Genomic DNA, 26,699 nt, shown 5'->3' on the forward strand with positions numbered 1-26,699 from the left:
GTTTGTTGACCAAATTTGCGTTGATCGCGATCGCAATCATCTCGCTGATATACTAGCGGAAATCCCGATTCTCCTAAGATTTTACCCCACTTCTGGGCAAGGTTGTCATACCTTTCTGACGCAGGAAAGATGATCCATAGATATGCAGCATGCAGCATATCTAACTTCAAAGCCTAGACTTCACATTTGCAGGAGGTTTGATCTAGATAATTTTTGGGACGGGCTTCAGTCCAAGATCCAACGCAACAACTCGGCCACGTTACGCCTTGGTCAATTCCCCATGCTTGTTTATAGACAATATTTTTGGCGCTGGAGGCTGCCAAGAGGGGGGAACCTCTTTACATTGGGTAAACCGCAGACTTCTTTGACATTAGCTGGAATCCTCTTCTGCTTTTCCATTTCTCCCTTCTCCTTTCACTTCTCTTTTCTTCTGTTTTCTTTTCTTTCTTTTTCACAAAATATTAATTTAGAGAGCTCTCTCACTATTTACCCTATCCGGTGGGAAAGAAGATAGGAGACTAAGCAGGTAAATGGTATAGAGGTATAATGGAAATATGATTTTTCTTAGGCGCCGCACGTTTCGCAACTTTTGCGCTTCGGATCTTGAATTTGCGCCTAGCTCCAGCGTTGTTTTGGGTTAAATAAAGTCTTCAAAGCATACATGCATACATGTATGTTGCATTTCCAATATGGAAAGTTTCACGAAACAACTTCAACATCCAAATTAGCCGGCCAAATCGGCTTATCCACCCCATTCCCACGCGTACCAATCTCATACCCAAGCCTCACCTCGCCATTGGGGTACTGAGCAACTGGTTTAATTGTGCGAATGAACTGTCCAATCACACGAGATTCCCGGATCTCAAAGAATGATGGCTGAAACAACGCTGCAGCGTTGTATTGATACATCGATTTGGCTACCTGTGGCAGCATTCGGGTCATGACGTGGTAATTTTGGAAGGTCAAGGAACCGGTCGAAGTCCAGAGTTTAGACCAAACATCGGCAGGATACTTGCCACAGGAACGGACGAGCCATTGGGAGTAATAATTTAGAGAAACCTGTCATAGACAATCAGAGTGAATTCCATCAATCGGGGTTATGAGGGAACAATTTACATCCACTCCGTATGAGCCTCCTTTTTCGGCTCGCTCACATAATGCTTGAAGAACTGCGGTACTACCGGAGACACCGGCACTGGATGACGTTAGTTTGAATTGTGAATCATGAAGAAGTGTATTACCAGTAGTCGGAATTGGGGAAGACTGGAGTCACGGCTCCTTCGACTCCCATTGCCTTTCCGTAGTCGTAGGATACACCACAGCACTGTTCAGGTCGTTAGTATGAGATAGCATGTAACATTTCGGCGAAGAGACGAACCGCATCGCTAATTTGTTGCCAGCCACTTCGATCTTGCCATGGCCCATTCCAGCCGTAGCAATTCTCCCGCACATGAATGATACCTCTCTCTCGATCTTTGCACAACGCATAAATATCTTCCCGACTGAAGCCCCATTTGGCCATAACTCCTGGTCGATACCCATCCACCACAACATCGGCCTCCAAAATCAATTTATTCAGCTTCTCCTTATCTTCATTCTGTCGAAGGTCTAGGTGGCAGTTCCATTTACCCCAGTTCAAATCATGGTGCAGAGACGACAGATCGTCGATATGGTTTGCTGTGACCCGCATCACGCGTGCGCCCATTTCGGCGAGACCACGAGTTACCGAAGGACCGGCAATAATTCTGGTCAAATCTACCACCTTGAGACCGGCCAACGGTCGATTTGCTGATGTCTCGAAGGGCTCTGGCCACCACGAAGGTACCTGGGTTGGGTTGTCGTGGTGGTGAATCTCGTAGAGGTCGATGTGTGCGTTGGCCTTTCCGTGTTCACTGGCGAAGTATTCGTCGGATGTCCATGCCACTGTTCCTGCTTGACGATAATCCTCATTCATCATTTTGTCGAGTTCTGTAGCAGTGAACTTCTCCACTGCAGTTTGGTATCGATGAACAATATCGTCGTATTCTTCGCCCTCGTCACCTTCGGGTGGAATGCCAAGCGCTTTCATTGTGGGCTCTGGGTTCATGCTACCTATAAATTAGATGGCGTCAGCAAAGGATAAATATGTTATTTCCGGATTCCTTTGATCCCGGTACCTTACGCACCATGGGTATGGTAGTATCGGTTATCCTTGGTTTTGTAGATATTTGTGGCGAGTTGACGATGGAGTGGAGCTTGGGAGCGATGATGATCGTTGTTGGGGAACAACGCCATAATAGCCTCTGGACCGCCGATCTGAGAGCCGTCCTTCTCTACCAGGCTGGCGAACAAGGGCGACATGACATAAAGGGTGGCGTGGTCTCTGTTTTGTTCCATTGGATTTTAGCATTAAACTACCGGGCTGGTCCCTATCGTTCAAATTGTTGAGACTGGGATTATCATACGTGTTGATTTTGATTTCCACTGGCTGAATTCCATATTTTCGAACCAGCAGTACATTCAGCATGAGTGCCTCAAAACCTTTCAGTGCCGAGATACTCTCTGTAAAACGCCACACGATAGGAACGCTTGGTTCTTGCTTCCCTTCGAAGGAAATGAGGCTCTTAAAGTTTTTGATCTCAGCGGGGAGCCCTCGGACAAGAGGATTATTGAGAATCCCATTATCGAGCAGCTTGAGGGACTCTTCCTGAACGGAATACTGCGCGGACATTCTGAAGTAAGCAGAGTTGAGGAGAAAGGAAGGGGAGTCGGTTCAATATTCGGTGTAGGTCCGATGGAGCGTGTGCGCGCTTATAGGTACACAGTGTAGTTGACCCGCTTGGTTTTATGCAGGCTTGTACTAAGTAGAGTTTGGCGAACCAAAGATTGAGAACGCCACAAATAGTAATTACTAATTACATGTGTTGGCTATGAATCGGGGGAAGATCATTGACCCGCAAAGAGTATGCTATTTATGCAAGTTATTTGTGAACAAACGAAGTTTAGAGTGCAAGCACACATATTCGTTGTCAGAAATTTCTGACTTTTTCGGTGGATCCATTCTCACCCACTTTTCCAGCCCCACGGAATTGAATTCCTGCATGGTTGAACCCCTCTCTGTGTAGCTGACCGACGTACTTCGTAGAGTACGGAAATGTTATACATCGTTCTCGAGCGGAATATAAGGAACAATCGAGTATATATAGCTTTTCTTCACTCGTAAAGCTTGATACATATCAAGAAAGCTACAATTTATAGATTATCCATTTCAACTTGAGCAGCCATGACCAGGTTATTCACAATCAATGACATCCCGGCTCAGGCATTTATCGATAATAAAGTTAGTCTTATCCAATTCAAGCCCCCACTCGATAGCTAATTGCACATACATAGTGGGTATCCGGAACCGGCGCTCAGTTATGTCTGAAAAATCCCAAGGACGGTAGTGATATCCCTATCAAACTGCACTCCGTGAGTGTCACAGATATCGATCATGCAGTGGTTATATCAAAGAAGGCATTTTCCACTGGTCCATGGTCAAAAATGACCGGAAGCCAACGAGGCCGATGTCTGAATCGACTGGCCGATCTTATCGAGGAATATAGCGATGAGATCTTTTACTTTGAAAGTCTGGCGTCTGGTCGTCCGATTTCAGCTTCGAAAAGGGAGATTTCAATGGTTGCGGGCGTCTTTCGCTGTACGTCATACTTGGATCTGAACCATATAAGATCTGCTAATTTTGAACTGATTAGATTACGCCGGGTGGGCCGACAAGATCAAAGGCGACACTTTTCCCCCTGATGATGGATTCTACAAGTTTGTTACGCAGGAACCATTGGGTGTTTGTGCAGGCGTTACAGCCTGGAATGGTTCTTTGCATTTTCTGGCTTGGAAAGCCGCTCCTGCACTCGCTTGCGGAAATACTTCTATCATCAAACCTTCGGAGAAGTCCCCCTTGGGCACATTGGCATTTGGCTACCTGATTGAGGCAGCTGGATTCCCGCCTGGCGTTTTCCAGATTCTACCAGGTAAGCATTATTGTCTCGCACTCCACATCCTCTGACGGTCACGCTCTGATGCCTGATTGATATAGGAGACCCAGCGGCTGGAGCAGCAATCGCTTCCCATATGAAGATCGACAAGATTTCATTTACAGGGTCTACATCGACCGGTCGCAAGATCCAGGAAGCTTCCGCCAAAAGCAATTTGAAACGTGTCACTCTGGAATTGGGAGGGAAGAGTCCGTCTATTGTGTTCGATGATGCTGACATTGAGACTGCAATTTTCTGGTCCATCATTGGAATTACGTCTAACTCCGGTCAAGTGTGTGCCGCCTCGTCGCGAATCTATATCCAAGACACAATCATCGACAAATTTCTGGAGCGCCTGAAAGTTGCTTTCCAACACGTGAACAATGCTCTGGGCGGTGATCCACAAGACGAAACGACGACTTTTGGTCCACTGGTCGATCAGTCACAGTACGATAAAGTAAGATCCTATATCGAAGCAGGAAAGCAGACTGCGGAATTGATTGTCGGGGGTGATGAGTATGAAGGGAAGGGAACTTATGTCGCGCCAACCATTTTCTTGAATCCTGAGAGCGATGCTTCCGTCTATACAGAGGAAGTGTTTGGGCCCGTTTTGTGCGCGAGATCATTCCATACTGAGGAAGAGGCGCTGGAACTTGCGAACGACACTTCCTTTGGTCTGGCTGGATCAGTCTTTACTAAAGACCTTGGCCGAGCAATGAGAGTTAGTCGGGCGATTCAAGCCGGCACGGTATCTGTGAACTGTGCGTTGATGGTTGGGCCTCAGGCTCCTATGGGGGGAATGAAGTTGAGTGGAGTTGGAAGAGAACTTGGAGAGTACGCTCTGAGACATTATACTGAGCCGAAAACCATTTGGATTCGGTAAGTTTTCTGCACAACACTCGACGGCGAAAATTTCTCACATTTGAATAGGGCCGAGTGATACCTGAAGGAGACATGCAAGTTAACCTATAATGCTTCCCGCCCAATTTGTGATACTAGCCACTCCATATTTTATAATGGTTTATATATATTGTCTATAAAGACATCATTGGCTTCAATTCAATCGTTCCATTAATGTCTTTGTTACAAAGCCACGCGACCAGATAAACTCGGCACCTCGAACAATGGCAGTGAGTTAACGGACATATTCTGAAAATAGATGATTAGTACTGGGCTCTACAGCAAGACCATGAGAATAACTGAGCAGGTTAGATATCCCAAACCGTCAATTTACTTTTCAGTGGCCTCTGTAGCCTCAATTATCTATCTTCTATATTTTCTCATTTGATCCACAAGACGTAGCTTTTATTCTGCGATAGCTACGGCCTGTCAAAAATAATCTTTCATATACAGGTTAAATTGAGCCTTTAGCATACATTAGCAGGAATAATTGTTCGTAGTAGCAAAGAGTTCTCTTTTCCGTTTCAAGCTTAACAATGAAAATAAAATATTTGCCATCAATACATTTGATCATTCAAATATAATCTATTCCTGGTAGCGACTCGGTTTCTCATAAGAAGTCAATACTCATGGATCATGCACGGCCTTGGTGATTTATAGCTTATTCTTCACTCCTTACAGAGCTTCGATTTCTTCAAGATAGGATCAACGGGAGAGTCATCCTTGTTCCGGATGTAGTAGCTCAGGTCACCCCCCAGGCCCTCTGCAGAACTATGCCCATTACCCAGATAAGTGAAGCGGTTTCTGGTTTTCTCCGAACGGGTAAATTCCCAGTCTTCCCATCGTGGCTCCTTCAGCGTTTCAACAAAGTGCAAGGTGCTGCCTGGCCAGAGCGCGAGGATTTTACCTGCAGCTGATCCTGCCTTGTACCAAGAACGGCATTCTTCGGTCCAAACTGGAAAAATATATTAGCATGGATATTGGAAGAAATCAGGGGCTTTCACTTGAACTCACTGGTGTCTTTCATAAAATCGTCTTTCCAGTTATTGAAATCGTCTACTGCATCACTGGTGACCGAGAACGACTTTAAGTTCTCCTTCTGGTATTTGGACAGCATTTTGATGATATATTCCACTTGGGCTTCGATCGCAATGAGTACAGGGCCATTTCCAACGGGGGAGTTTGGTCCAAGAGTAACTAGATCATTTTAATCAGTCCATTGGTCAAGTGTGTAATTTGTCAGATTATTAGTGCCAGCATGGAACTTACAGAAGTAGTTCGGGAACTTATCCACAGTAACTCCAAGATAGGCAGCTGGCTCCTCTGTCATATCGAGTCAGCTTTGGATCATGACAACATGGTAGAATCTCCATAACTTACTTTGCCAAAGGTCTCGTAAATCTTCACCAAAGCCATTCACCAGTGGGAATCGGGGCTTGAACGTGGTATCGAATCCTGTGGCACAAATGAGAACATCCACGGGATATTCTCCAGCGCCATTATCACAAATCACCCCAGTCTCGGTGATCTGAGTAATCTCCCCATACACAACCTTGACATTGGGATCCGATAGTGACTCGAGGTAGTCCGTTCCAGGGGTGAGGCGTCGGCACCCAACAGCCCATTCTGGAATCAAAAGCTTTTCAAGCTCTGGATCGTGCAGCTTCTCCTTCATCCGGCCTAACATGAATTTTCGAAGATTTTTCTGCTCATCAGATCCCGAATGAAATATTCCAAAATTGTGGTTCATTCTGTTTTCGTACGCTTTGCGTACGTCGAGGTGATGCTGGCTGTCCTCCTTGAACCGCTCCCTCTCCTCGGATGTATAGGCATGGTACTCCTGTCCGATAGGTGGGGAAATCCAGGTAGCTTCACGAATAAAGGTGACCAGCTCCTTGACCTGGGACTTGATAGCTGGTAGAATCTGGATCCCGGATGATCTGTATAAAAGTATGGGTAAATAATCGATGATATGCCAGTTCAAGCCTTTGCTACGTACCCGTTCCCGATCAATCCGACCACCTTCCCAGATAAGTCGAGGTCTTCGGGCCATGCTGCAGAATGAACAAGGGCACCCTTGTAGCTCTGAATACCCGGAATCGCAGGGTATCTCCATGCATTCAGAATACCTCCTGCATTGATCAAGACATGCGCGGAGTCTGTCTTGATCGTTCCATCCGCGTTGTTTTTTACTTGAATAGTCCACTCTCCGATAACATCATCCCACTGCGCTCCTACAACTTCGTGCTGGAACTCAATGAACTTTTCCAGCTCATGTCTTGCGGCAAAATCTTTAAAGTAGCCGAAAATTTCTTTCGCAGTAGCGTAGTTCGCACTCCAGTCGGTTTTGGGTTCGAAAGACCAAGTGTAACAATGAGATGGAACATCGCAGGCACATCTAGACTTGTCAGTTCATGTGATAGAAGCTTTAGATTCATCTTCAACTAACCCTGGGTACCTGTTCTCGAACCAAGTTCCTGAAACGTCAGGATTCTTCTCGAAGATCTTCAATTCGAAATCATCAAAGTGGCGCTGGATCTTGTAGGCCAGCAGAAGACCAGAAGCGCCTGCCCCGATACAGATCACTTTGAGTTTCCTCTGTGGCTGGTAAATGCTTCCTAGTTTCCGATGATCCATTTCGCAGATTGTAGATTGTTATTCTTTAATTTGTTGACTGCTTGAGTAGAGCAATACCCGTAGCGGTGTCTTTTTAACGATTTATGAGAATACTTCTGTTCAATTTCGATGGATCATCTACTCCTGCCTAGCTGCCTCTAATATTGGTTGCATTTATGAATAGATATTCAGATGGAAACAATGTGAGGAGAATCTGACATTAGTCAACATGTCCTGGTATTGTGCTGTGTGCTAGTCAGATATTTCTGACCATTCACTCACCAATCCAATTTCCCCGCACCGCGAAGTATGTGTCACGAAGACAGAGCACAACAATGTCAGAAAAATCAAGGTCATGGTCTTGTGAACGGCAGGCTGTTCGCAGACCTGCAATGAAGTGTGTACCAGAAGAAAAGAAGAGCAGTCTCGACAGCTTTGAATGGTGTACGCCTAGTAATCCGTTCATCTACTGAGTCCACACTTACATATGCACCTAGGCATCCCAAAATTCTCGGCCGACGAGATGAGTTTCAGACCGTAAATGCCACTGATCTATATCTGGATACCATGTCCCGAATTTGCACTGTGAACCTCCTCAGAGTATGGAGAACCAGAGGGAAACCTGCTAATCCTAGTGCATCTGCATTATGTTTAATATGAAATTTAAGTAAAGCCAACATTCATAGAGTAAGGTATGTTCATTCAAGTAAAGTGCACTGTAAGGAATCATCATTCATGGTCTGCCACCCAATAAGCAGAGGCCATTTAGAATGACCCTGACTGCTGACCTCGCGAAGAGATAAGAAAACAAAATTCGCTGAAAGCAATATAAACAAAGGGTGGTCCCGAGGCATAACTCATAAACCACGATCTAAAGCAGCAGGGATAACCAGTGGAACAAACCAGACCGCGGGGGATAACATTTTTGTCATCTTTTGTTTCGTTTTATTGTTTTATTTTTCATTGCTTTAGGCAATGGTGCCAACGCCGTGCTTGGAGTCGGAAGTATTTGAGGGGATCTCATTGCGTGATGCAAGGAAAGTCTTGAACATGTCGGAAATGGCCTTTTCGGACGCCTCGTTACGTTCTTCGGTTCCATTCTTCTCCATGATCAAGCCACGGAGCCAGTGGTTCTCCAGCTCAAGCTGCGAAACGCGAGCCGAGAGAGCATCATTCTTTTCATTGGTCTCCTTGACAGTTCGCTCTAGGGCCTGCTCACGCTGCTTCTTCTTCACACGGAAACGAGCACTGGCTGCTGTGTTCCGACGGCGCTTGTCCTCCTCGGCGATACTGCTCGCTACCTCTTCGGCGCTGGCCTGCGGTGTCTTCTGAGTATTCTTGCGCTTGGGCGCAGCGACAGGGGCAATCGGAGAGACGCTCTGAACAGGTGCAGGGGCCACGTTCTGCACGTTCTGGGGCACCTGCATGGTAGCAGCTGGAACATTGGCGGTATTAGGCGAGGGAACAGCCGAGAACGGCACATTCTGCATGGGCACTGGGGCGTTCACATTCAGGTCGGTCTGGAAATCGGTGATATTTGCCAAGCTCCCATCTGTATGTCCTAGTTAGCATTGAATGACATAAAGGTATCACAAATAGCCCGATCTCGGTGACTCGAAGTGGTTGGCCAGGGGTTCATCACGTGGTATGGCGTAAGAGCGGAGTATACTCGCGTCTGATATGACCAATTGCCATATTAAATCGGAGATGACCCAGAGCGCTTCAAGCGCCACCACACAGGATGACCTGCAGGACCCCGAAAGAAAACCTTGACTGCGGTCCAATCTGAGCCTTGGCAGGTCATGAACACATTGCACGGTCCAAAGGCGACATATAGGGCGAAGGCCCGTGCAACGAATTTGAACTAGTATGGCCACCAGCAACCAATCATGCAAATCTTGACCATCCATTTATGGATAGATGCAGGAGTGGTATCATCAGATAACCCCATGGAGTGCATCAACCGTAGACAAATGCTAGGATGATGCGATTCAAGGGAGTTGATACCACACGAATGCCTGTTCAACCACATCGAGGCCACCAAGACCGAGTAAGATCAACGGTCCAACTTACCGTTCAGGAAGTCCAAGAATTTCATATCCCCATTTTGTTCCGCAATCTCGCCATGCATAGTCTTCTCTACTGGGTCGAAGGAAGGCAGATCGAGGTTGGCGAAGTTGTCAAAATCAAAGAACTCGGCGTTGGTGAAAAGAGCCAGCTCATCATCGACGTTGAAAGTGTTCTGCTGCTGTTGCTGCAGGGCTTGGTCGTAGGCGGATGGGATGGCATTCAGATCGTCGAGATACTGCGAGAAGTTGGGGGCGCGACGCCCATTGTATCCAGCCATGATGAAGACCTGTCGATTATGATCGAGACGAGGGATTTAAAGATCGTTTCGCGTGCACAGTCGGAAGTGACTCAGTCGCGCCGGATGCGGCTCAGTCAAATCAGTTCGATTCGATATTCGAGGTCACCGCAGGGTCGGGGTGATCTCGGTCGGCTTTGATGCGCAGTTTTGGGTTTCACCGTTGTCGGTAGGTGATGGTGATGGTGATGTTAAAGGGAGAAGTGGGAAGGGGAGGGGAGACTGATCCATACGGGGCCACGAGTGGGTTTTTTCTTAAAGTTTAGAGTGGGGAGAACAGAGGGGATGATGATTAATCCTCGCCTCTTGGAAATTATCCGGTTCCATATGAACTCCCATGGACATTAGTACTCGAATCTATGATAATTATGATAATTATATTAGAATCCTATTAAAACCTTGATATATTAATCAGTCTATTTCATGTTCTCCTATTCCATCTGAGATGTATGCGATACATTCTGGTTGAAACGATCGCACACAAAACGCCGCCGATGATCGGAGGCGAACCCACTTTCAACCCACTCCGGACCAACTTCCCCAAATGGGGTAAAATAGAACAGAAAATCGGTAGGGAGCAGTCACACAGCGGACACACTTCTTCCTCCACATTGCCATGCACAATTGACGTTTGTCGAGGTCATATTGAGGCAATCCCAAGGCACTCGGACTGGAATTCCAGCGATAAACGCGGCATAGATCTAAATCACAGGGATTCGGCTCCGGCACCGCTGATTGGTAACCATGAAGTTACCTTGCATTTGTAAGCTCTGGCGCAGCCACAACCTGGATTGGGTACAGTTGGGATTCCCTGATTTTCCCTGATTTTCCCGAGGGGTTTTCGTGGAGTCATCGCCATTATTAATCGGTAGATACGGGGTATATACGAGTGCTACCCTTAGCACTCGATGTGTAACTATATGACTGATTTCATTTCGAATTGCAACTTGCAGGGAAGAGCTGCACAACATTGCTGAGCACGGACTCCGCAACGGCCCGGGGGTTTAGCGCGGGCAAGGGTTCTACTTTCAAGAACCATTCCAGCATCTAGCATCATGAATACGAAATGCTAACTCGTGTTATACATAACCATGGATGGTATGATGATGGATCGCATTCTGTATACAGCAAGATACTGGTTTCGGGAGGATCGGATGCTCGATCTGGATTCTGTGCCGTCACTGCCGCGGAGATAAAACAAGGCATGGACTATCGACACTCCTTCGCGAACTGTTGCTTTTTGCTCCCACTAACTTGATTCCAAAGAGTATGAGCTCATTTTTCCACGCTTATAACAATGCCTATGCAGAGTAGTTACGGAGTCCACCGATGTAGAAACGGGAAGCGGAGAATCCTTCACCCGCTCTATTTTGGGCAACAACCTAATCAGCACGTGACCTTGTTGATGCCTTGGCGCCTCATATCAACGCGTGGAATCCTGTAGTAGTGAAAACAATGCCAACGAAGAAAAGCTCTCAGTGCTAAACAATGCAATTACTTTGACCAGATACACCACAGTACCCAGGTACTCTTCATCACCCAGCTGTTGACTGTCGCCGCCATGGCGCGTCCAAAAGCAGTCCGCGCGCCAACAACAGCCAGTCTTCCAAACAACCTCCGCATTCCCTCGACTACATCATCCTTGGCCAAAACGTTAGGCAAGCTTTCTCGACCAGCACTAATTGATCTAGCTTTGACATGGCTTGACGATTCAAATATCGAATCATTTCCACCATATCTCCAACACGAAGCCGATAACAACCCCGACGACGAAGACGCGCTACCCTACCCCGCCGCAGAGACCGTTGAGGAAGTGCGTCAGGCATACGAGGACCTACAAGAACGCAAAGGCGGCAAGCGAGAAGTTCTAGAGCGCATTCTAGACGGCGACTGGCGCCATGGAATCACATTGCGCCAACTCGCAATGGCAGATCTGCGCTACATAGACGACCACCCAGCAAGCTTGCGCTGGACAGCACTAGAGCTAAGCCGCATCGAAAACCGCCACAAAGAGTCCTCCCACTCCACAGAACACTGGTCAAGCAACATCCCACGCATCCAAGCCGCCACCTTTGTGAAAGCCCTCCAGCAGGAAATCGCCTCTCTGGTCAAGGCGCATTACCATCTATCCCGCTCATCAACTCTCCCAATCACCTTCTTACGCATATTCATCGTCGACTCCCCCTATCAAACTCCCCGGCAAAATCCCGAGGTCTTCGCCGACTCCTCCCGCATTATATACGTGGCTTTCCCAGACAGCTGCCCTTATATCTATACTTCAATCACGGCATCGGGAAAGTCGTCTGCGCCTACATCTAGTTCCATCGCTACGGACCCAAGGAGTCTTCAGCGCTTAGTACGCGATGCAGTCCCGAAGGCTCTCTCCCGCCCTCAGGAGCGGTATACAGTAAAAGCTACCGCGCTAGCGGCAAAGAATCTACCGACCCTGTTGGCGCTCCGTGGCCCGGGCCGCTCAGGCGCTGCAAATGGTAGCTACAGTATATTCGCCGATGCTGCTCTTGAAGGAAGTCCGTTAGATCCGCGGCCTTCTGCTACTGTCTCTGCGGAGGAATATATGCGTGGGGGGCATAAACCTGTCGATGACAATAAAGACAACGGGGATGTGGAGGATCCACAGGCTTTGGCTGTGTCGAGGAAAAGGGTTTCGGGTATCAGCGATCCTACTATGTTGTCGCCGACTTCGAAGAAAAGGCGTCTGGCTGTGGAGTCGCGCTTTGGTTCGGCTTGCTCCTCGCTGACACCCGCACCGTTGGACCGTCTGGATGTTCGACTTTTGGATCTGCCTGATGTTGATGAGGATGGTGGTGTGGATCGGTTGGCTGGGCCAGTACCTCCCGTGTCGCTCTCATTTTCTGGGGCCGATGTCATTGGTGGTTTTCGGAAGCTGGCTGAGTTGGGCGTGGTTGATCCTGAACGGATGCCATCTTGGATGACAGGCGAAGAAGCTGTCAGCATGGCTGTTGTTCGCGGAGGTAAGCGGATTAAAAAGACTACGTGACAAATTGTGTTCAGAATTTATATTGCATGGCGTTTGATTTTGTTCTGCGGATTGAGTGAATCTTGTGATATGATACCCATTTGGCAGGTTAGCTAGGCGATCTTGGATCGAATATTATTTCTAACGTATTGATATCGGAAGTGTGATCGTATTTTCTGGTTCACTAAACAGTAGGCATAATCAAATGGAAAAATAATGAGTTCAAATTGGGTATCGAGTCATAACTGCCTAGTAGGTGCCCAGGTGATATCAATAAAAGAATGTTGCACTGTGAACTCCCATTCACCCCTAAAGCTAAAGATAAATTGACAAATCCCATTCTGCACTCTTTGTGTTTCAAAATAGAGCCGTGCACCCCCGGCGCAAGGAATGGCGAGAGCCTACCCCAAGGGCGGATCAGGCTAGTAATCACGAGCAGACCGATGCGGCCCAGAATAATAAGATGCCCGGGCAGTTGAGAAAGGCGAGTATACGGAAAAGTCTACTCATTAACGTGAGTGTTAGCAAGAGGCAAATTGATGGACGGACTGGGGTCAGAATACAAAGGAGGACTCATACCGCGCTGAGTAGACAATCCGAATTGCGACGCCACATTGAAATATCCGTCCTCGCCAACACTGCCGCTCTTTCGGATTGTCTCAATGTCGATATCAGGTTTGTCGGCCTTCCAGGGTGTACGACTGAATTCATGTCTGGTCAGCCCAATCATCCACTTCTTCTTTCGAGCAAGACTTACCAGTACACGCAGCGCACGCCTGACTTTCGCGTCGTGACTGCCCATTGATCGAAGCAGGCCTTGTGGATATTGTTGCCACAGGCAGATTTGCACCAGACAACTTTCTCATTGGGTTCAAACTCCATGAAGCAGATGGGGCAGTCGCCTTCGATGGGCTTCTGCTTGCCATCGGTGGGATCAACAGAGACGGTCTGGATTCGATTCAGAGGAGAGCCTTTCAAGATTTCATGAAGTTCCTGGTCATTGAAATCTCATGAGACTTCTATGTGTCAAGTATATAATAGAGCACTTACCGTGGTTAAGAATGCGAGCTGGTATTGTAATTCTCTTGGAGCTTTCAGAGCATATACAAGAGCTGTATGCGCCATCAGTAAAAATGAAATGTATGGATAAGTGGCAGAAGGTAGTTTTGCCCGGTGGTCGACACTTAGAAGACTTACCATAGCAAATGTGCTTGCATTGATTGCCACGCTTCCCATCAGGACAGTCACACGTTGGCTCCTTCCCGATGATAGTTTTGTAGATATTGCCGGTTGACCCGACAATGTCGAAGGAAATCTCAGGTTCATCCATATTGACTGAGTTTCCCACAACAAACATCCTGATTCCCGTAAGCAAATGAAAATCGAAGAATGCGGCTGGATTATACGAACCTCTGAAGACTAATGCGATGGAGCCTTTCGAGGAAGGTCTGAGGAGCGTGATTACGGTATCTTCTAAGCCGTCGTTCATTTCCATCGGAGCTCGATTTCGTCTTCCTAACTTTGGGTCGTGATATCTGGTTGGTGGTCTTCAAACCATCCTCGACTGGATTAGCAGGCCGAGTGGTATGACCTGGACGGCTGGCATTTCTTCTTTTCGGTGTAAAAGTCGGAGTCAATCCGGGATTTTGTATAAGCTGATAAGAGTAGTTCAGGTCTGCATTGCGAGTCGTTTGTTTGCGTGCAGTCTGCCTGGGATCTATGGGAGAAGCTTTCACCTTAGACGTGACCCTTTGTGCAAGCAAATTTGGATCCATCTTCGCTGAGAGCGGAGGCGAAAAGGCGATATAAAAAGTGATGATAAAAGGGATAAAAAGTCAAAATTTGTTCGAAAAACTCAGAATGGCTATATGAGGGGAGAGAATTCAATATCTAAGCAATTTTCAGATGTAGACCTAGATCTAGCTGCAGAGTAAGGGCTGAGGGTGACGTCATTGGTTGAACGAGGCTGTCTCGGAATGAATCCAGGATATTGGATCGTTCTTGTAGATGTCAAAGGATGGTCAAAGGATGGGGAAAGAAAGGGATGAAAGAGAAAGGAGCAGATGTAAAAGATACTAAAACCATTGATTGATCTGGAAAGAGCGTCGGCATCAAACCCCGGAGTGTTTGTGTTTGCACTGTTTGTTGCGTTCCCGTTTGCTATCGCTATCGGGCTGCCACATGCAATGCAATCAACTTGACCTTATCATCCATAACTCTTGAGGATGCTTGGTCTGCATAGATCCGGTTCAACCTCTAGCACTAATTGATGGCGCGCTCTCGAGCTGCGTCAAGTGCTGATGCACCAAAGGAGCCCCATGGGGTGTCCCTGAAAGGTGGGCAAGTCTTGGAGCAAGGTTACGGACAGAGCTGACGACATCCCGAATTTCAGTATTACGGTAAAGCTCATAGCTATGAATCCATGCCGCTAGCTTGTCTCATCTGACGTCCCCTAGGCTCTCCCGACCGTCATTGTCTTATCAAACCCCTCTCCCCGGAGCAAATACAAAGATATCCGCAAAGGCCTCACTGAGCTACCCTTCTGCCGATTCCGATGACCAGTTCATAATCACGCCTATCGTGGGTCAATTCTTATGCCTCATCTGGCATGACTTGGCTAATGCGAAGCGCAGCTTACCCTCCCTCCAGCATTTGGCTCGGTCTACGTCGGAGAAACCTTTGCTTGTACCCTTAGCGCAAATAATGAAATCGGTGGTGATGAAACCGGGCGGGTCGTGACATCTGTGCGCATTGTGGCGGAGATGCAAACACCATCATCCGTAGCACCTCTGGACCTTGAGCCATCGGATGATTCGGCGCACTCCGATGGGCTACAAATCGGCGAGTCATTGCAGAAAATTGTTCGCTATGATCTGAAAGAAGAAGGAAACCATATTCTTGCAGTCAGTGTGAGCTATTCAGAGACCAGGATCGGCCAGGATTCACAGGCTGCCAGTGGTCGAGTCCGGACCTTTCGCAAACTGTACCAATTTGTTGCGCAGCCATGCCTTAGCGTTCGGACCAAGGCATCGGAGTTACCGCCATTGGAGGTGAACAATAAGTCGCTTGGTCCATATGGGAAAACACGTTTAGTCCGCTTTGCCTTGGAGGCACAACTGGAAAATGTGGGGGATGGAGCTGTGGTGATCAAGGTAAGCAATCGGGCACAAATATCCGTTTCAGCTGAGGGGACCAAGTTTGTGGCTTACGCACACAACAGCAAACCCGGTTAAACCCTAAGCCACCATTCAAATCTCAATCGCTAAACTGGGATGCTCTGGACGAATCTTCGGTACCTCCGACATTAAACCCGCGCGACGTGTTGCAGATTGCATTTTTGGTGGAGCAGGAAGAAGGCTGTCAGGAAGGCCTCGAAGCGCTTCATAAGGATTTAAGGCGAGACGGGCGTGCCATTCTGGGCCAGTTGTCAATTGAATGGCGCGGCGCCATGGGGGACAAGGGTTTCCTGACCACCGGCAACCTTATGAGCCGGAAACGCACATGAAACACGGTGAGCTCGATGGAACGCTTCCGTACAACGACATGCGGTCGAATTCCCCGATGCAAGTAACCGAGGTGGCTGTGAGGCAGCCAGGTAGGCCACTAGCAGGCGTGAGAACACGTTGAACGGAACACGTACATACCTTAGGATCCAATGAATCGAGATTTTATCGGGTATCATTGTACCCCGAAGTAAGACCTATCCAAGGTAGCTGTTCCCTTAGAATTAAATAACAAGCAAGCCGGTAGGGTTTAGCTGATCCAAGGCGGGCCTTGGAACTAATTGATTCAAGAAATTTCAGATGTCGGTCAGGTACAAGGCTGCACGAGCTGGGTTATACAGAGTACAAAGACTTAACCCAGGATGTATCTGCCGACCCGCACCCTACCGCAAGTCCCTGGCGCCACAAACATGGGGCTCGGGAAGCCGCTTTACTTTGCCATGCAGTTCTTTGTATTTTTTACAGTCCAAGATTGGATGGATCTCGGTCCTCGCTACAGCGGTATACAAGTGAATGATTTGTAGTATGATTATTTTTCCATCAAGACTCATTTGGGTATGGATACAGAAGTCTAGCCCAAGATCGACCACTAAGGGTATTTACATACCTGCATGGAAGAGTCTAGACCGTGTGGCTCATCACCTGATAAAAGCGTGGATCCAAGTGGGATTTTCAGCTCAACTTAGAACAATCTAGATGCAAGATGTGGTTTTTGTTTACCCAACAATTATTGTATACCGACCCGACGACCTGAAATACGGATTTTTATTTCTACTTCCATGTTTCATTTGTTTTGAAGAAGTAGTCCATTATGTATCAGGGTTACTGCATAGCCCACCGCTTCTTTCTGCAAGATCAAGTACAAAAGGACAAGTGCAGGTTGGGATAACCTTGCCGTAGTCTGTCGCCTGCATTACAAGCTACGGGTGCATCGACTGCTGACACACACGTAAGGTTCTCCTGTAGGCCTTGGTCTGTGTCACCGTGGCGGGCTAAGGGGCGTCTTGAAAACCCCCCCACTAATGGACAGGCTTGATATCTCCGTTCCATTGGAATGTATCTGTAAGGGATCCCAGGGCAGATTCGGGGCGTTTTACACCTACGTACTTGGTGCATGATAACTAACTTGAACCAGTTAACGGGTTTCCGAAAAGAATATCGAACTCCCCACGGAAATCCCAATTGAGAATTTTCCCCTCAGTGATCCACCTTCATCCGAATTTAGTATGGATCGGTTCCCCCAGAGGCACAGGCCTCCACTTGGGTTGACTCCTGACGCAAGTTCAAACATTATATAGGTTACGTATTTGGGGTTCTAGCTCTGGATCTGGTATTCAGATTAACAGGGAGAATGGTATTATCCAGGATAGCATTTGATTCATGGATAGGACTATTTATGCTTTGGTGATTGATTTGTGCATGAACCATGTAAGTCACTGATACTTATACGTTGAAGCTGCGGAAGGCTCCGACAATTTTTCCTTTTCCTTTTCCCTTACCCCCTAAACCCGTCAGAAAATCCTAAAAAGGTGACAACCCCGGTGAAGAGTTGCCATGAGAATAAACAGCATTGTATGAAGGATCAGCGTTTGGAAACGCCATGTCTCACGAGGTACTGAAAATAGCATGAGAGGAAACTATCTATTTATGTAAAGTAGCATTGACGGATTATAGGGGGTTGGCTTGCATTAAATTAGTGCGATATCGCTTGGCAAAGACATACGCTAACCATGGAACTATCGGCCCCAAGTGTTTGGGTTGAGCTGGGATCCGAACATCTAATGGAGCAATCTTCCCGAGGTATGGATTCAGCTCCACTGAACCAAACAGCTAATGTTTAATCGGTTGGTCGCATGTGTGGAGACCAAAGGCTGCAAATCTAGGAGAGAGGGATTAACAGTTATTTAAGAGCCAATTGATTCAATTGTACATCTGTGTACTTTTGCTTCAAATCTAATCAATGTTTACCTTGAAACCAGTAACAGTAGAATGGCCTGCATGCTCTCCCGTGTTGAGACTGCAGCCATGGTCGATCCACTGGATCATAAGTACTTAAATGTGATAAACCATATAGTTGTTTACAGGGATTCTTTTGTCTATGGGAATTTTGTTTTTTAAGTTATGAACTCTGTACTCTTTACTCTATACTCCGAACTCTATAAGTACTTATCGTATCGTCAAGACTTTTTTTTTTTTTCTCTTAGTGGGGAATTCCGGGTTGCGTGTGCAGGAGCTAAAAGATACTTGGTCTGTGCCGAGCTAAGACTGCTCTTGGTATCCGCTTTACCACTAGGTACGCAACCATCCGCTGTAACTTATAAGAAAAAAGAATTGTTAAAGGGAAAAAAAAAGGAAAAGAAGAAACTGAATCCCCCACATTCATGTATTTCTTTTGTTGGGTTAATCTGTTATAAGTTTATTGTCAGTCTCATTCTCCTTTTTTTTCTCTTTCCCCGGTCATCAATACCAATATCCAAACCCACCCAAAATTGATCTTCACTCCTAAACCCCTCGCCCCTCCTCCGTCCCGAAATTCTCCCTTTACTTCCCCCCGATTCAAAAGTACTCAATCGATTCCCCTTCTTTCGTTTGCTCATCGAATTACAGCATTCAGTCCTTTCCACCCCCCCACGCCGCGGTTGCCCATCGTTTCCTTCCTCGAACGCTCTTTTTTTTATTCGGGCATATCCACACCCCCTGATTGATAAGACTGGGGAGCCTGTCCATGCGGTGACAAGAGAGAGGGCCTTTCGGGAACATTGACCAGGGTAATTGGTCTACTTGATAATGTCTTCGACGAGCTCCTTAGAGGGCGCCCCTCTGGCCGATTACTTCTGGATTGCCGGTCTGGACGGATCCGAGGTCTTCGACACATATAAGCGTTTGGGCGAGGAGTATCGTATCAATGGCGCTGCATCTCCGGGGCCGGCCCTCGCCGATGTCATCCAGGAAGACGCAGATGCTGAGGAGGAGAATCCCGACGGTACTTCCCGCCCCGCGTCGACTCTGTTCATGGGTGCGAGTGCGAGCCGTCGCGCTTCTCAACAGCGCCTGTCAACCCTCTCCCGGGACTCGGGGCAGACCAATGGCGCTAGTAGCAACCGCAGCAGTGTCACAGTCAAAGGCGCGTCTTCACCGTTGCGTGCCTCGGCGCTGTTTTCCGAGGATTTCGATTTTGACCAGGCTTTGGTCAAATTCGCGTCGGAGAGAGATACTTTTCTGACGGACTTGAATGTAAGCGCCGGCGCCATTACGCATAATACTCGTCCTCGATCGCGTGTGCGCACCCAGAAGATTGTTTCGGATGATGCACCTCAAGGGTCACCCGGTCTCCTTAGATCTGGTATCGGGAGTGTTCGTCGCCACATGGCTTTCCGGGATATGAACAGCATGAAAAGACAGCCGTCCATTGCTCGCCATGGTAAGGGATTCAGCTTCGCGAGGGAACTTATTCTGGTGCATTGCTAACAACAATCATCTAGCTTCGGTGCGAACGTCGCGACGACTCAGTAACTATAACTCGGTAATTCCAGTGCCTCAACCGCTGGAATTCTCGCCCACTATGCATCCGTTAAAACGCCGATTCGAACCCGTTTTACTCGACCGATACCCTACCCGCAACATGTCTGAGGAGCTGAAGCAGCGGGGAAACTTCCCAGATTACGTTCCTATGTTTGCCTTTCCGAATGATATTAACATTGTCTCTTCCGATGAACGACCGCGATCGACTTGGCACGGATTCGCCATGACAACGGATAATGGATCTAAGCTTCACGCGATTTGTGTGATCATTTGGATTCCTCTAAACTCTCAGGCTGCGGATGAGCTCGAAAAGCGATGCGAAGAATGGCGAAAGGACAATATGACGGATGAGGAGCGGGAACTGGCTGCGAGCCTGGGAGAAAGACTGGCTTCCGAGCGGGCGAAGCTGTCTCAGCTTCTTGCTCAGCTACCGAATGTCCCCTCTGGCTCCGAATCTCGTGAGCAACTCGAGGATGAAATCAGCGCCGTGGAGGAGAAAATTGGTCTGATGACGGACCTCTTACGTCCCGTTCGACACGGCGCAGCCTCAAAGATCGAGGGTCTTACGGATGGTGATACTGGGTTCTGGATTCCCCGGGCATATGGTATCCTCGGCCGAGAGAGCACAATGACCAGTTTCTGGAAGGAGTGGTTGAAGGCGATCGTTGTGCCAATGACGGAGAATGCCGTCCAGCGAGTGCCTCCCAATTCACCCCGGATGGGTGTCTGGCAACCGCTAGAGCGCTACGTTATGAACCTGTGCACAGAGGCATTCTGCCCAGTGTCCTCGAAGACGCAGGTGGAGCTGGCAATCCGTGAACTGCGGTTATTTGCCCGGAAAGAGGCGCCCAACGAGCTTCCCGGATCTCGCAACACTGACCTTTACGCCTTGTTCCGAACCCTGTCGGTCCCCAATATCATTATCCTTTTCGAGTATGCCCTCACCGAATCTCGCATCATTTTCTTGTCCTCGCATACCTCCATGCTTTATCTCGCAACAAGGGCCTTGGTTGATCTTCTGTTCCCACTTCAATGGACCGGAGTGCTCATTCCCGTTCTGCCCGCGCGTTTGATCCAAGCTATCGAAGCACCCTGCCCCTACATAATGGGTATTGAACGCCGCTATGAGAAGGTTGAATTACCAACCGATGACTTTGTTCTGGTGGATCTTGATGCCGATATTATCGAGAGCACCATTCGCCCCACTCCACTCCCCCGTCACCAGCGCAGGAAACTCTTGTCACTCTTGCAACTGGCCGCTCCTCACCATAGCCGATGCGGCGTTCCAACTGGTCCTCCGGCATACGCGATTGAGACATACCCTTGGGATACTTTCATGACGGAATCCCCTGCCATCTATAACTCGAAAGCACCACCGACCAATCTTGCCAAATATGTGGCCCTTAATTCCGGCGCATTTGGCTCCGCCACCATGGCTCCCAGCTCTTACCAGCCGCCAATCTTCAATGCTTTCCTTCATGCGCGCCATGAGCAAGCATCCTCTCGAGGTTACTCGTCAAAGAGCTCAGATCGTCCTGGGACAAGTACAGGCAGAATCGCTAGCTCCCCACCCTCTCCGCGGGAGAGCTCTCCGACGTCAGGTTACTTCCCTCCGCCCCCTCCTACCCCTTCTTCAAGAAATGATTCTGGTATGGCTTTACAAGCGTCGTTGCGGGAGAAGCGCTCCGGTCACTTCGATGCTGCGTCTCGCAGAAGCTCCTCGTTCGGTGTGAACCGGCGCCCAAGCGCTCCATTCCTGGGACATGCATCAAATCTGTCAGTCACAACTCTGAATACGGACTATGGTCCCGGATCTACCTATGCTCCATCTGTATATGCTCAATCCACCATTGCTGCCTCAACCATCGTCCCGCAGGCTACCATACAACAAGTTGGAAATTCAGAGGGCACCTGCTGGATTGAAGGACACTTGTTCCAGATTCAGCCGTTTGACGAAAAGATGGTTTGTGCCATTTGTGATGAGCGTGCCGATGAAGGGATGTACAAATGTTCCTCGTGCAAGATGATCGTCCACAATCGCTGTGCTTCTCAGGTCTGCCTCGTCTGCGATGCCGCTTTCCATGCCGATCAAATTCGAGCTGCGTTTGTCAGATGCTTCGCTAGTTTATTCTATACGTACAAGAAGTTTCTCGTGCCTTCTAGTGGCGAGAAGAAGAAGGCTGGGATGTATTACTCGTTCAATATGGATGCTTTCATGAAGAGCCTTCCACATGAGCATGCTGAGTACATTACTGTTCTCCAGCAAACTCAAGGTAAGTGATGATGTTTTGCTCAAGTCGGAAAGTGGCTTACCATTTCTAGGATTCAATGAATTCATCAGTGACCGTGAACGAAGCAACCCCAAGGCCAAGGATTCGAAGATGGCCCTATTCGATGAGATTGTACTTAGCAAGCGCAACCGTGGCCGGACATCAATCTTCTCGGGTCGCTCCACGACCGATTTCTTGTCCGACACCTCCAACCATCTCTGGCGTACCGCAAACGCAACCTTCTTTGCCCCAAGCCGCAGCCAGCAGAGTCTCTCCCAGGATTACAGCCGCATCAGCACCCGAGGTGAGCAGCATTCAATGGTCGCAACCAGACTATGAGCTAACAAGTGAACAGCACCGGCGAAATTGGACACAAGTCTGATGACAGAGCCCCGCATGATCCACGGGGCTCCTCGGGTTTCTAAGGCGGCAAATACTGCCCGCAGGAAGCCACTGCCCAATCTCATGAATGGATTGGCCATCTCCCCGTCCAGTTAATTGGTGTGAATTCTCCAGAGATCGTCCGGATATACTCCCTGTAACCGCGTGGGCCCCTCCTGCAGCTCCAAAACCTGGCCTCTGCTGCCTGAAACATATCCCTCCGTCCTGTTGGTTCGGAATCGACTTTCCCGAGAGCGAGGCCTCGACCGTGTTTGCCCAGAGGTTGGTAATGCATAGATGGCACCAATCACCTCAAGGACGGTTATGCTTGTGCAACTCGGGTAAGACAGACCGCTGGCCGGGCTGAATCTTCTCATCATTCTCTCGAATCTCGTTTGAGCCAGTTTCATTACCCCTGCCTTTTTCCTTTCTTTGTTGCTCCTGCATGCTTTCTGCAGAGCCAGGCCTCGTGCTCGAATGATATCGTCGATGACCTTACGCGTGGTCATCTTGGTCACACATGTCGATGTCGATCATACCTTGAATCTATCTTCCACCTGATCTACCTCGCAACCACACTCTGGGGCCGCCACGTTGTCTTATCGATATGATATTTTGTTCCCCAGTCATCTTTACTCGTACATAGTGTTTCTCCCGGCTTGATGCCCGGACTGAACAAAACAAAAGGCGGAATCTAGGTTGGGTATCTTGTTTGTGATACATTGTTTGATGGTGGGTAGATTATACCTCCTTTTCTTTATCTTTTATTGTTAACCAATACCCCTTGATTCGGCTGGTATCTTTCCCGTTGGTTCCGTTTGAAGTATAGTGAGAACGTTTTATTCATTTCTCAAGTGTATCGACACAATCACCCTTGTTATTCAGACTGATGGATATGTTGGGTGAATTTTGACATGGTCAGAAAAACTGCGTCTGAATGTTAATGATGTACTAGACCTGTGAATATGGAATTCTAATTTAAATATAATGTACCAGGTATGGGCCTCGGGATATACCAAGTTCGGTCCTTGTACCTCAGGCGAAATCTCGTATACTTCAATGTTCAATGTTACAGGGTAAAGCATTATAGTTTTACCTTCCAGCCCGTTAAAATATCTCCTATCAGTTGCCCAATTTAGGAGATCCTTTGAGTGACCATTGAGCACCAAGTATCGTTGGCTCAATTTCCCCATATCATATGTAGTAAATAACCCGGGGGGGTCATTGGCTCCACATAGGAGGATCTACTTTCTAGGCGGAGATTTTCCCCGTATCAGGTAGCTGTTCCAAGGTTGTCATTGCTCACGGAATTATGCCAGGAATTATGCTAAAGTATACATATTTGGAAGGACTAGATGTAGAAGACTTTATGAACCTTGCAAGATCTGGATAAATCTTGATTACATGAAATAATCGACTCTTTTCCCAACTTTGTAATGGTAAACTTATATACCATTTACGCTCTAGGAAGCTTGCGCTATCAAGTCTTATCTCTGATTGGCGGAGAAATGCATCCCCGTCAATTCTTCCCCCCGCGCCGCCCCGGATGGATCCTCGCATGCGCATTAGCAACTCGATTTCTTCCCCAATGTCACACTGGTTTCAATGTCGTGGGTACATGGCCTTTTTTGCCGCCTGCCCCGTATTAAACTCTATCCGTCTACCGTGGCCGAATGGAATTGACTTGATTCTGTCGGTTGAATGCGCTTTACCTTACTCCTAAATTCGTTTTGGCTGCAACACGGATACTACTTTCTCTTTGACATCTGTGCTTCCTTTCCCCCTATTGTGGGATCTTGTCTATAAGCTAGAGACAAAATTCAAGCCAAAAAACCCTTTCGTGTGGCTTGGGAAAGCTCCTAAACCCCCTACCTGTGACTAGTTGCAAGCCTCGACACTTTCGGACCTGGTTCACCCAAGTATGAAAATACTTGTTTCTGTTATGCGATGATGCCCACTGCCCTCCCGCCCATGGCGACGCCGTTACTTGACGAGACGCCTGTCGTCTCCCTCCCACACGCTGGCACTCCTACGAACCACAACAATGCTACTTCCGTCCTCAATATTTCTACAATAATCGAGCCCCCCGCGCCTTTGTCAACCCAGAATAATGGCACTGTGACCTCCTCCGAGCGACCGACCAGTACCGTGGTGATTGTGTTCGGTCAGAATCAAGAACATATTGTACACATGGTGGCCGAAGTGCTTGGGAAACCATGGACTACAGAGACATCTTTGGCAGCGCTGAACAAGGCCGGTGATGTAGTCGTGATCGGAGTTTCGGCGCAAAACCTACACCGCAGTTTGGAGGGGTGTGACAGATCATCGCTCATGTTAATCAACACCCACTGCGTGGAAGACGGATCCGCGCCGGATGATACCTTGTCAGAAACATGCGACTATGAGTTTCTGTACTCGCACAGTGCGTTCCTTCGCCGGGATCTTACACGCTTTTTGTCGTTGATTTTGGGCCAGACGAGACCGCATGAAGATCTGCGCACTAAGACCCGGACCAATTTTATTTCGACAACTTTCCCGGACGTGCATGCGGCGTTGCCGAATCTGGATATTCTCTCTGTTGGCTCAGACGCGGTAGAAATCCGTGTGGATTTGCTGATTGAGCCTGGATCAAAAGGCTCGGTACCGAGTCTCAAGTACGTCGGTCAGCAGTTGATGTTGCTTCGCCAGCACACGGAATTACCTATTATTTTTACGACACGGTGCACCAAGGAAAATGGAAAATTTCCTATGGATGACCCCTCTCTGTTTTACAAGTATCTCCGACGGGCGATCCAGTGGGGTGTCGAGTATGTTGATGTGGAACTTTGGCTTCCAGAGGATATCCGGCGACGGCTGGCTCAGGTCAAAGGCCATAGTACTATTATGTCGGCTTTCCATGATTTCTCAGGAACATGGAAGTGGACATCCCCCGAGGCCCAGCGCATTTTCGACGAGGGCGCTAAATATGCCGACATTGTTAAGATGATCGCTATGGTATCTACAATGGAAGAAAACTACGAGCTGGAGTATTTCCGTTCCACTATCAAAAACCGTGGCGAGGGCCCCTTGTTATCTGCCGTGAACATGGGCCAGCTGGGCCAGCTCTCTCGTGCACTCAACACCGTCTTCTCTCCCATCACCCACCCTCTTCTTCCTATGATCGCCGCTCCGGGCCAGCTGACCGCGGCCGAGATCAACGAGGCCCTGCATATCATGGGCCAATTGCCGAAACGCGACTTTTACGCTATTGGCTCATTCCGCGCAACGCCGCATTCAATGTTCGTGGAGAAATGTCTCAACGAACTAGGCCTACCGCACTCATTCAACTCCATCGACCGCGGGCCCAAAGGTGCCATGGAGTCCGTTATGGCGCAGCCACAATTTGGCGGCGCATCAGTCAACCCCCCAATCCCCAGCTCAACGACCTACATCCCCGCCGTGAGTGACGCAGCGCGCGCCATCGGCCTCGTCGACACCATCGCCATGAACACAGTCGATGGAACCGCTAATTTCATCGGCGAGAACACCGCTTGGAAAGGTATTCGCGCAACTCTAACACGCGACCACGTACCCTCTGCCTACCGCGGTCGAGCAGCAATCATCCTATCTGGTTCCGAAACAGATGCATCAGCTGCTATCTTCGCTCTACGCAATCTGGAAGTCGGTCCCATCTACACTGTTGGCTTCAAAGCTTCTGGCCCCTTGGCTGCCGGTCTCGAACCTTTTACATCCATCCAATCCGTCAAACTAGTTGAGCAGCCTTTCGTCATCGTCTCGGCCCTCCCACCCGAGAAATCTCTTTTAGTCCAGCCTCTTCTGCGTCATTATCGTAGTAACGGTCGTTCGTCCCCGACAACGACGCGCGGGAAAGTTTATCTGGATTTGACTACTGGGTCTCGAAAGGGTGATCCGCTCGCCGTGGCTACTAGTGCGGGGTGGACGGCCTATGGATCGGAAGATGTTAGTGCATGGACTACGGTTGAGACTTTGAGGTTGCTTGTTGGGCAGAATGTGCCATTTGACTTTGTGCGTATGGCGTCTGGGCGCCCTCTGTTCTAGTTTGATCTTGGCGGGGTTTTAGTTTTTGGCTTTATAAATATATTGGAGGCGAGCGATGCAATAGACGGCATCGGT

The 26,699-nt window shown here is 48.4% G+C and overlaps 9 protein-coding genes across 9 annotated transcripts; 5 read left to right on the forward strand and 4 right to left on the reverse strand.

Annotated features, from left to right (window-relative positions):
* Nucleotides 1-699: 699 nt before the first annotated feature.
* On the reverse strand, nucleotides 700-2,710 carry N7520_010649 (uncharacterized protein; the record flags this gene model as incomplete). Its single annotated transcript, XM_057144582.1, has 6 exons — nucleotides 700-1,059; nucleotides 1,117-1,195; nucleotides 1,242-1,324; nucleotides 1,379-2,087; nucleotides 2,162-2,362; nucleotides 2,445-2,710. 6 exons carry the CDS (start codon nucleotides 2,708-2,710, stop codon nucleotides 700-702), a joined length of 1,698 nt encoding a protein of 565 aa, XP_056990336.1.
* Nucleotides 2,711-3,262: 552 nt separating this feature from the next.
* Nucleotides 3,263-4,950, forward strand: N7520_010650 (aldehyde dehydrogenase; the record flags this gene model as incomplete). Its single annotated transcript, XM_057144583.1, has 5 exons — nucleotides 3,263-3,319; nucleotides 3,373-3,676; nucleotides 3,732-4,007; nucleotides 4,073-4,889; nucleotides 4,941-4,950. The coding sequence occupies 5 exons, from the start codon at nucleotides 3,263-3,265 to the stop codon at nucleotides 4,948-4,950; spliced, it is 1,464 nt and encodes a 487-aa protein (XP_056990337.1).
* Nucleotides 4,951-5,578: 628 nt separating this feature from the next.
* Nucleotides 5,579-7,547, reverse strand: N7520_010651 (flavin-containing monooxygenase; the record flags this gene model as incomplete). Its single annotated transcript, XM_057144584.1, has 6 exons — nucleotides 5,579-5,865; nucleotides 5,925-6,107; nucleotides 6,180-6,233; nucleotides 6,291-6,850; nucleotides 6,910-7,308; nucleotides 7,360-7,547. The coding sequence occupies 6 exons, from the start codon at nucleotides 7,545-7,547 to the stop codon at nucleotides 5,579-5,581; spliced, it is 1,671 nt and encodes a 556-aa protein (XP_056990338.1).
* Nucleotides 7,548-8,494: 947 nt separating this feature from the next.
* On the reverse strand, nucleotides 8,495-9,873 carry N7520_010652 (putative bZIP transcription factor (MetR); the record flags this gene model as incomplete). The annotated part of the gene is made up of 2 exons (XM_057144585.1): nucleotides 8,495-9,078; nucleotides 9,600-9,873. 2 exons carry the CDS (start codon nucleotides 9,871-9,873, stop codon nucleotides 8,495-8,497), a joined length of 858 nt encoding a protein of 285 aa, XP_056990339.1.
* A 1,579-nt stretch (nucleotides 9,874-11,452) lies between these two features.
* On the forward strand, nucleotides 11,453-12,910 carry N7520_010653 (CENP-N/CHL4 family protein; the record flags this gene model as incomplete). Its single annotated transcript, XM_057144586.1, has 1 exon — nucleotides 11,453-12,910. One exon carries the CDS (start codon nucleotides 11,453-11,455, stop codon nucleotides 12,908-12,910), a length of 1,458 nt encoding a protein of 485 aa, XP_056990340.1.
* A 481-nt stretch (nucleotides 12,911-13,391) lies between these two features.
* N7520_010654 (uncharacterized protein) lies at nucleotides 13,392-14,219 on the reverse strand (the record flags this gene model as incomplete). Its single annotated transcript, XM_057144587.1, has 4 exons — nucleotides 13,392-13,590; nucleotides 13,647-13,882; nucleotides 13,940-14,001; nucleotides 14,087-14,219. The coding sequence occupies 4 exons, from the start codon at nucleotides 14,217-14,219 to the stop codon at nucleotides 13,392-13,394; spliced, it is 630 nt and encodes a 209-aa protein (XP_056990341.1).
* A 939-nt stretch (nucleotides 14,220-15,158) lies between these two features.
* Nucleotides 15,159-16,394, forward strand: N7520_010655 (trafficking protein particle complex subunit 13; the record flags this gene model as incomplete). The annotated part of the gene is made up of 5 exons (XM_057144588.1): nucleotides 15,159-15,225; nucleotides 15,282-15,288; nucleotides 15,346-15,469; nucleotides 15,523-16,041; nucleotides 16,110-16,394. 5 exons carry the CDS (start codon nucleotides 15,159-15,161, stop codon nucleotides 16,392-16,394), a joined length of 1,002 nt encoding a protein of 333 aa, XP_056990342.1.
* Nucleotides 16,395-19,179: 2,785 nt separating this feature from the next.
* On the forward strand, nucleotides 19,180-22,682 carry N7520_010656 (dDENN domain protein; the record flags this gene model as incomplete). The annotated part of the gene is made up of 4 exons (XM_057144589.1): nucleotides 19,180-19,813; nucleotides 19,875-22,187; nucleotides 22,237-22,488; nucleotides 22,540-22,682. 4 exons carry the CDS (start codon nucleotides 19,180-19,182, stop codon nucleotides 22,680-22,682), a joined length of 3,342 nt encoding a protein of 1,113 aa, XP_056990343.1.
* A 1,830-nt stretch (nucleotides 22,683-24,512) lies between these two features.
* On the forward strand, nucleotides 24,513-26,624 carry N7520_010657 (type I 3-dehydroquinate dehydratase; the record flags this gene model as incomplete). The annotated part of the gene is made up of 1 exon (XM_057144590.1): nucleotides 24,513-26,624. The coding sequence occupies one exon, from the start codon at nucleotides 24,513-24,515 to the stop codon at nucleotides 26,622-26,624; it is 2,112 nt and encodes a 703-aa protein (XP_056990344.1).
* Between the last annotated feature and the right edge of the window lie 75 nt (nucleotides 26,625-26,699).

This window comes from Penicillium odoratum, assembly GCF_028828045.1.
Source record: "Penicillium odoratum strain IBT 22623 chromosome Unknown utg000008l_segment0_segment0, whole genome shotgun sequence".
Lineage (NCBI taxonomy): Eukaryota > Fungi > Ascomycota > Eurotiomycetes > Eurotiales > Aspergillaceae > Penicillium > Penicillium odoratum.